This window comes from Citrus clementina, unplaced genomic scaffold, assembly GCF_000493195.1.
Source record: "Citrus clementina cultivar Clemenules unplaced genomic scaffold, Citrus_clementina_v1.0 scaffold_1, whole genome shotgun sequence".
In the NCBI taxonomy this organism is placed as follows: domain Eukaryota; kingdom Viridiplantae; phylum Streptophyta; class Magnoliopsida; order Sapindales; family Rutaceae; genus Citrus; species Citrus x clementina.
The window spans coordinates 7283740-7293468 of NW_006263303.1; the positions used below are offsets into that span (position 1 = coordinate 7283740).

At 35.2% G+C, this 9729-nt stretch overlaps 1 protein-coding gene across 2 annotated transcripts; it reads left to right on the top strand.

Annotated features, from left to right (window-relative positions):
- The first annotated feature begins 452 nt into the window (after nucleotides 1–452).
- On the top strand, nucleotides 453–9729 carry LOC18055427 (cell division cycle protein 27 homolog B). Of its 2 annotated transcripts, XM_024177610.1 has the most exons (18): nucleotides 453–600; nucleotides 1186–1258; nucleotides 1410–1519; nucleotides 1821–1867; nucleotides 2261–2358; nucleotides 3307–3620; nucleotides 3819–3974; nucleotides 4794–5010; nucleotides 6130–6356; nucleotides 6449–6514; nucleotides 7295–7414; nucleotides 7767–7843; nucleotides 7952–8071; nucleotides 8186–8405; nucleotides 8501–8782; nucleotides 9150–9196; nucleotides 9345–9486; nucleotides 9595–9729. In XM_024177610.1, exons 1-17 carry the CDS (start codon nucleotides 496–498, stop codon nucleotides 9454–9456), a joined length of 2391 nt encoding a protein of 796 aa, XP_024033378.1. In that variant the 5' UTR covers nucleotides 453–495; the 3' UTR covers nucleotides 9457–9486; nucleotides 9595–9729. The 2 variants fall into 2 exon arrangements, with proteins under 2 accessions (XP_024033378.1, XP_024033377.1); XM_024177609.1 differs by having other exon boundaries at nucleotides 9345–9729.

A 9729-nucleotide genomic window follows, 5' to 3' on the forward strand; every position in this document is an offset into this window, starting at 1 on the left:
GTCAATTTTCTACATACCTTGTGTTTGATTTATATGATTTTTAATGATAAAACACATTTATTTTTCTAAGGAATTTAATCAAAGTATGTTTAGGGATATTTTACTGGCATAATAATCCCACCCAAGTCTCCTTCAATTTTCATTAGCATTAGTTAAACCCCTCAAATCCTTGAATTAGTTACCTTCCAATGGTCACCTACATCACTCCAATTTACGCTCAATAAATATCGTGCTTCACAAAAAGAACTGAATTTTAAGTAAATTATTTATTATTTATCACCTTTACCTAACAGGAGCACTAATTAGTCTCCCCAAATCCAAATATATCCAGTATCCCTGTCACGTGAGCGTCATTTGAAAGAGCAACAGATAACACGTGCCTCCTCGTTTTAAAATTGAACCTAAAAGAACCCCCAAAACCGGAAAACCCTCTCTCTCTCTCTCTCTCTCAAAATACTCAAAATCAAAGAAAGGAAAGAAAGAAAGAAAAAGGCCATGGAAGGGATACTCACAGACTGTGTACAGAACAGTCTCCGCTATTTCATGTACCGAAACGCCATTTTCCTCTGCGAACGTCTCTGCGCTGAGTTCCCCTCTGAGGTACTAATAATTTCCCCTAAACACCTCTCTCTCTTTTTTTTTTGAAATTTAAATTGTGCTTTGTCGGTGATAATGAGGAGAAAAAAACAAAAAGAATCTTTTTTGAGCTTAAACTATACATTACTCTTAAGTTTCATGCCCTTGTTGAACATTATAATTAATTGTATAACATTGATACTCTGATTTGTGAAATTATATATATTTTTTCGCTAAATTTCGATTTTCGGAGCTTTTACTGATTAGGTTTAGTTTTTAAATTTATAATTGGAATTATCAAGTTTCAGTTTCATGCCGATTCCGATGTATATTTCAGTGAATTTGAACTCATCACAGTGTATTCTGCATTCATAATGTAAGCTTTAAATGAAACTTGTAGTTATTGTTCATTTTTAAAATGATCATTTCGGGAGTTCGTAGTTATGAATTTGAACAAGCTTTTTGCCAATTTAGAGATTTTGTTACTTTTCTTGATTTGGTTCATACAGACTCAATTTTAGTGAAGAATACTACTTTCATTTTTATTTTTTTTTGGAGTGTTTTGCTTTTTTTTTGGGGGGGATGATTGCTGCTTTCTTTTGTTTGCAGGTGAATTTGCAATTGTTAGCTACCTGCTACTTGCAGAACAATCAGGCTTATGCTGCATATAATATCTTGAAGGGTATGTGCTGGACGGTTCTTCATGCTTTTTATCTTTTAGTCAAATTTGAGATTTACTGTCATAATTTTTTTGCCCATTTCTGGCGATTGTTTACTGCATTGTTTCTCATCTATGGATTTGTCTTATTTTTGGTTTTCATTATTGTTTGAAGGAACGCAAATGGCTCTATCCCGGTACTTGTTTGCAGTAGCATGCTATCAGATGGATCTTCTTAGTGAAGCTGAAGCTGCCCTAAGTCCTGTTAATGAGCCAAGTGTGGAGGTAATAGATGTTAAGTTGTATGCGTGTGCTGCATAGTTAATGTGGCTTCATTGCAAGTACTTAATCATCTCACTGTTTGTATAAACTAGAGAATAATTTGTTCTTCACAATGAAAGTACATAATCATAAAACCAGAGAATGAAAGAGTGACATGACATTATAATTGCTTTTCACATACTGTAATTTGTAAAAGTTCCTGTATTATTGCCCCCTCTTTTTATTTTTCTTTTTCATTTTCTTTTTATTTTTTAAATAAAAAAATTTGATCTCAGGTTGAGAATGACTTTTTTCTTCTTTGCAGATTCCAAATGGTGCGGCTGGCCATTACCTTATGGGTCTTATTTACAGGTTACTCTTGGTTTCCCAGATTCTTTTATCATTTACTTTTGCAGGATGTATTACCCTTTAGGAGTAATACTAGACTTCTCAAGTAATATCCCGATATTTCTTTCTTAAATGCTATTGTGGCACTTATCTATTGAGTGGTCAATTTCATAACTTGTAAAATTACTTATTACTCCATCACCATCTAATGGATCAATGCCACCTGACATGAGACAGTAAAGATTGGGAAACTACTTGGGAAATGTAGTATTACACTTCCCTTAGATTTTGAATCTATTAGTTTACTAGTGAGAAACTATTAATGGCCCGCATCCCTCCAGATGTGTGAAGGCAATTACTTTTTAAGTTCGCTCATTTTAATTTCCATGCTCTGACTCTGGTTTATTTGTAATACAGGTACACTGATAGAAGAAAAAATGCCATTCATCACTATAAGATGGCCTTGTCTATAGATCCATTACTATGGGCTGCATATGAGGAATTGTGTATGTTAGGTTTGTACAAAAAGCAATTTCATTGTCCCATGTTCCTGCACAGCCTCTAAAGGCATAAGTCGATAAAATCTGTGACCTTGTTCAATTCTTAAGATCTCTTGATGAGTCAACTTTATTTGATTTGGCGATGAGTGGAAGTCAAATTCCACTGAACCACAATTTCATACAAATGGGGCAGCAAATTGATCTTTTGTCTCACCTCACTATTCTTTCACCAATTGTTTTGATTTATTTTGCTCACTCTATGGTGGAAATACTTAAAATAAGTACACAATTTCCTTACACATTTTCATGGGTATGCTATCTGGATGTGTGCCATTATAATCAACGCGTGCTTGCAATTTGCTCCAAGTGGATTGTTTAATTGTTTTTTTAATGAACTTGATAGTCAAAAGGATAGAAGCAGTCCTGCCTCTAGCCGAGTACACCGGCTTTATGTATTGAGACCTTATTCTTCATGTGCAAATTTGCAATTGTGATAATCAATGTGTCAATTCTGGAGTTGGATAAAGTATAAGTTTTATAGATAGAAGGCCCCTTACAATTCTATCCGTCTCTCTAATCTCCCTCTCTCTCAATTTTAGTTTCTGTCTGCAATGAGTCAACAGCTGAGTGTATGCATCAAGTTGCCATTTCCAAGGCATGGGATTTATTTATTTTTTGTTTTATCATAGATTGATGGTTTCTGTTAGTGTTTGCCATAATAGTTTCTAAATTAATTTTCTTAACTTCAGTTATAGAGTAAATGTATATAATCTTTTGTAATTCACTGTCGTAAACCACTAGTTTTCCTTGATTGATAACTCGGGCATTTAAACTAGATCAAATATTTTTTTTTTTCTCTTGAAAAGTTTAGTAGTTTTTGTGAGTGTTATTTGTTGCTTTTTTCTTTCTTTTCATCTGTCCGGTTATAATTGAGTCATGTCCTTCTTGTATTCGATTCTTTAGGTGCTGCTGAAGAAGCAACTGCTGTTTTTAGTGAAGCAGCTGCTCTTTGCATTCAAAAGCAGTACTTACAAAATGGATTGGCAACCCAAAACTTGTACTTGCCCAATGAGGATCGCAATTTAGTTTCTTCGAAAAGTGCTGGTACTGAAGATATCAGTCCGAGGCAATTGAAACACATGCAAGCCAATAACCTTAGGGATATTCCTGGAAATTACCATGGAGCAGCTGTGTCGGCAGCAGCTGCTAGTCAGCCTTTAAATGGCGGTCCTTCAAATGCATCATTTTATAATACGCCCTCACCAATTACCACACAGGTATTACAGCAAATTTCATTGTGCAGAAGAAGTTCAAATATTTACTATTACATTTTTGCTTTGAAATCATGCTGTGAATAACTTTGCTTAGGTTTTGTTTCAGTGAGTATGTCTAGAATGCTTATTTGCTTTCTCAGTTTCTATAATCTTTCATTTTTAATGATGGACCATTAGATTGAGCTTCTGTATATTTTGCAGTTGTCAGGTGTTGCTCCTCCTCCTTTGTGTAGAAATTTGCAGCCAAATGGCCCCAATCTAAACATGCTTGGTACTGATAGCTCTCCAAAGTCAACCATTAGCTCTACTATTCAGGCCCCTCGAAGAAAGTTCGTAGATGAAGGAAAATTACGGAAGGTTTTCCATGCATTCATCTCAAATTTTGTTGATATATTATTTATGCAGCTCTGATTATTTAGATGGTTACTCATAAGCGTGCATATTTTTTTCTCTCTTTGTTATCCTAGATAAAAAAATCTGCCATTTTAAATATAGCCATATAAAAAAGCCAGATGCCTATTTGTGAAACGCATTGTTAAAGTTGGAATTCTTGTTTTAATTAGTAGGCATGAGATATCTTGGATGGAAAATTTTAAAAGTAAGCATCCTAGGTTTGGAACTTCAAAGGTTATTGAAACGTCATGGTTGAAATTCAGTATTTGTTTGTTGAACATGGAAAATTGGAAGCCATTTCAGCTTTGCAGGAATCACAGAAGGATCAGTTCATCCTCTGACATCACTTTGTTTTTTTTTTTGTGTTTTTGCTTTGTCCAACTTCTGCAATTGTAGTAGATACAGGTTTATATTTAGCACTTCATGGATTATCTGATTTTGGAAATGTAGTTGATACAGGTTTAAAACAAGAGCTCCATGGATTCTATTTTATATTTTGGGTGTTTTATGCAGCATTCTGTTTGTTGGCTTGTTTGTGTGGTTTTACTTCTAGGTTGAACTAGTATGTAATTGCTTGTGTTATTTTCCTGCTTGGTTCCACATGATTAGTCTGTATGGCTATCTAGATATGTGCATTGGTTACTCAAGGATTCGTTTCTTTACATTTTACCTACTGGTTATCCACGTGCATCTTTAGGAACTAGGGATCTTTCTATATGTACTCATGAATGTATAGATTAGAAAACTTTCTCTCTTGAATATAATTTTTTTCAACTGTTTCAGATCTCTGGGAGGCTATTTTCCGATTCTGGCCCACGACGAAGTACAAGGCTTGCTGGAGAAGCTGGGGCCAATGCAAATATGAGCACCACAACAGTAGCTGGAAATGGGACTACTAACTCTTCTAAATATCTTGGTGGTTCCAAGTTGAGTTCAGTAGCACTTCGTTCTGTAACACTTCGTAAGGGACAGTCTTGGGCAAATGAAAATATTGATGAAGGTGATGCATCTTCTTGTGTGTCAATAACATATGGACTTGTAGCATCATTATGATTGTAGGGTTGAAATGACCGTAATTTGAAATTTTCTCTTTCACAACAGCATTATTTCTTGATTTCTTTTGAATCACTGCTAGTGAATTCAATACTAGAATTATTCCCTCCATTTACTAAAAAGTTGCATCCCGCATTCTATTCTTCGGCGAGAAAACTTGCTACTGCAACTACTGCAAGCAGTCTTCCATTTTTTTCATTTCTTTGTGAAAACTTAAGGATTTTTCTTGGTAGAAAGGCTTGTTTAGTTTTTAGATATCAGTTTTCTTCTAATATCTCTGAGTTTTTTAATGTTGTTATTTCTCTTCCCAAAAATGCTGAAAATATCTGCAGCTGGTTTGGTATCTTAGAAATGTAGAATATTTGTAGAATAAAATAGTCTGCTTTCATTATGCTCGTATTTGGTTTTGTTTCCTTCTGTTGGTTTCTATTTTTACTTGTAGAGAACTTATTTTGCTTAATAAGAATAACATCTGTTCTTGTTTTAGTTTTCATTGTTTTTCGTATCTGATATTAATGTGCATCTCTTTTCTTAGCGATAATCATGTAATATGTAAAATTGGGGTTGGGTTGTTGCTTGTTGAAATATGTGTTTCTTCTGGTGAAGGTTCTCTGTACATAAAAACAAGGGAAGCATTTGTTTGACCTATTACAGAAGAGTTTAGCACAGAAAAGGGCAACGTGAGATTTTCTTATTAGCTGTGCTACTGAAATTCGAAAATGGTGTACTCCCTGATAATCGATACATTGTGTTCTTTGATTATACTACAATCATTTCTTTTTATAAATAATTATTAAATGTAAGATTTATGGGAACTTAAATATAAAGATAGAGTAGTATGTTGTCTTCAACTCAATAGAGGGGTGGTCCTAACTCTTTAAAGCATTTTAGTGTGTCTCATGCGCATTTTGGCCTGTGAATCATAGTTCTGCTCTTTTGCTTAGCTTAAGTTAAAATATTTATGTTTCCTGGATGTTAATATATGTACTGGATTTATTCCTTTTTTTTTAAGCTTGCTGCAGCCCATTAATTAATAAATGTTTGACTTTTTGTAATTGGTGCTTAGGGATGCGCAATGAGCCTTTTGATGATTCCCGAGCAAATACTGCATCAACCGTGTCTAGCTCATTTCCCACCAGTGACACTAGATCTGCTGTGCAAGAAGGAACAACTGTGCCAATTGGTGGGACTGCCATGAATGGGTCAAGAATCATGACTGGCGCTTCAGATTTATTGGGCCTCTTGAGAATTCTTGGGGAAGGCTATAGAATGTCCTGCATGTACAGGTGTAAGGTAGTTATTATTGCTATTTTTGAAGGAACGGCAGTTTAAATTCTTATATGCATGTAATTGTCTGAAGCTACATCTGGTTTTCAATATTATAGGATGCGTTGGATGTCTATCTGAAACTACCACACAAGCATTATAATACAGGCTGGGTGCTTTCACAGGTATATGTGCTGGTTTAATTTGTTCAGCTGCAATTCATTTCTGTTTAATTTATTAAAAAAAGAAAATGCAAATGCATTCAGATTAGATGTAGAAAGAAATGTAAATCCTGTTAGCTGTTGGCTCTCCCATGCCATTTGAATGAGGTTGCCACAAAATTCATTGTAGTCAGATTGCGTAGAGTAAATCCACAGCTGACTTATATTGAACTACGTGAAGAGTATCAGCTTCATGAATGTTCCTTCAGAGCTTTTGGTTAGTAGAAAGAAATGTAAATCCTGTTAACTGTTGGCTCTCCCATGCCATTTGAATGAGGTTGCCACAAGATTCATTGTAGTCACATTGCATAGAGTAAATACACAGCTGACTTATATTGAACTACATGAAGATTATCAGCTTCATGAATGTTCCTTCAAACTTTTGCTATGTGACTGTCATCTAGGTATTTGCAGAGCAGTTGCATATGCAGTTATTTCTTGCCCTTCAATTTAAATGGCTGTGATTTTGGTAATAAAGTGATGTACCATTGAAATATTTGTAAATCATTCCAAAGGAAGACATAATTATTGTCTACTGGAGGTCATTGCGATGAAAACTGTGTAGGAAAAAAAAGAAAAAAAAAATGATATCTTAAAAAATTTCTGTTAGTGATTTAATTGGATAAATAGATGCATAATTCAGGAAATTGGTTTGTTTTCTCGCCAGATCTTGCAAATTTGAAGAATATGACACCAAACACTTCTTCGTATCATGATCATCTAGTATTTGCATTTCAAGTGCAGGTAGGAAAAGCATATTTTGAAGTAGTAGATTATTTAGAAGCTGAACGTGCTTTCACTCTTGCTCGCCGGGCATCACCTTATAGTTTAGAAGGAATGGATATATATTCTACAGTTCTATATGTGAGTTCCCTTTTTTCTAGCAAGTTTTTGTTTATTATATTTGAATATTTGCTATATTGCTTATTACCTGTAATCCACTCTGAAAAAAAAAAAATACCCCTGTTTTATGGCACCTCTGATTTATTTGTCTACTCTGTAAATATGTTCAAAGTTAAAATGGCATTTCAAAATATGCTTTCTGCCTTTCCCTACTCCTTATCTACTTAAAAACTAGTTGACTTGCATTATTCAATCATTCAAACTTAATGCATTGAGTGAAAGGACACATGCTTCTTACTAGCTTAGCTTGTCATTTCTTCTTCACCTTTTGCACTCCGGTGGTTTATTGTAAGTTATTTTCCCTCTGTTGCAGCATTTGAAGGAAGATATGAAGTTGAGTTACCTTGCCCAGGAATTGATAACAACTGATCGCTTAGCTCCTCAATCATGGTAGCTTTAACAAAGTTTGTTGAATGGATATCCTTAACCTTAGTATTGTTTAACCATTTTACTATTACCTTTTGCCATACTGACATTTCAGTTTTGATTGAATGGCAGGTGTGCCATGGGAAATTGCTATAGCTTGCAGAAAGACCATGAAACGGCTCTGAAAAATTTCCAGCGAGCTGTGCAACTGAATCCAAGATTTGCATATGGGCACACCCTTTGTGGTCATGAGTATGAGAACTCCTTTTCCTTCCTATAATAAACTCGTTTATTTTGATGGTCAAATCAAGCTTTATATTTTTAAGCTATTTGTTGAAATTTTGCTATGACATTCTTTTCTTGCAGATACGTAGCTTTAGAGGATTTTGAAAATGGAATCAGGAGCTACCAAAGTGCCCTTCGGGTTGATGCAAGACATTACAATTCCTGGTATGGACTTGGAATGGTTTACCTCCGCCAAGAGAAGTTTGAGTTTTCTGAGCACCACTTCCGGATGGCTTTCCAAATAAGTCCTCATTCTTCTGTGATCATGTCTTATCTTGGTACAGCTATGCATGCCTTAAAGGTTGGGCAACTTGCCATATTGTTGATATGTCTTAGCATGAGGAAACAACACTCGCTTATGCAACGTTTTGATAAAGTTTTGTCTGTTGTGGACAGAGAAGTGGAGAAGCTATTGAGATGATGGAGAAGGCTATTTTAGCAGACAAGAAGAACCCTCTTCCAATGTATCAGAAGGCTAATATACTCCTATCTTTGGAAAAATTTGACGAGGCCCTAGAAGTCCTAGAGGAACTTAAAGAGTATGCTCCTCGTGAAAGTGGTGTATATGCATTGATGGGTAAGATTTATAAGCGGCGGAATATGCATGAGAAAGCCATGCTTCATTTTGGTCTTGCATTGGATTTGAAACCATCTGCAACTGATGTTGCTACCATTAAGGTGATTGGCTATTCTTTATTCATCATGTTTGTGATCTTTGAAATTATTTACGAATTGGACATATATTCCATGTATTTTTCTGGTTAGAGGATATCATGATGGATTGTCATTGATAGGGAAATTTATTTGAGTCATCAAAATTTGTTTGTTTGATTAAAACCAAACAAAATGTATTTCCCGTTGCGCCAATTCAACTATCTTAATATCACTAAATATCAATTCATCATGATGAATTTCTTCAATTCCGTGCAGCCAAGCATGCTCTGCTCTTTCTCTCTATATTTTTACCAAGTTCAAGTTTAGTCATACTTCTCTTCTTTGTACCTTATGTCTGCTACTACTTATGATCTCTGAATTTTGTGAACAGGCTGCCATTGAGAAGCTGCATGTACCGGATGAAATAGAAGACAACTTGTAAATTTACTTATTTTGTTAGTGCAGAGACAGAAAACATGTTGTAGATTGTCCGGCTCAGAGTACTTGGCCCTTGGGAGTTGGCCCTGCTTGTGCTTTCGCCGAATGGTGAATAAACTGGCTAAAATCCCAATTCTTGTTTGTGCAGGCGCCTTCTAATCAGCAGGTCTTGCGAGAGTGACCTCAGTTTTGTAGGTGATTCACACACTAACAGAGGACTTGACGTAACAATGGGAGGAGAAGCTGCCACACTTGTATGAAGAGTCGTATTCCCTAATTGAAAAAATTAGGTTTGTATCATTAAAATTTGTACCAGTTTACAACTGTATTTTGCTTTGCCCGTACATTAAAATACTCTGGTTTTTCACATTCTAATTTATTTTTCTTACTGGTTCTAGCTCAGCAATTTTCCTGCCCATACTGCACTACTTTGTATTGTAAGCATAGTGGAATCATTGAATTCAAATCAAAATACAGAAATTGTAGCCATTCTTTCTTTGATTCTTCTATTAGAGATAAAGGTTGCAGGCTTA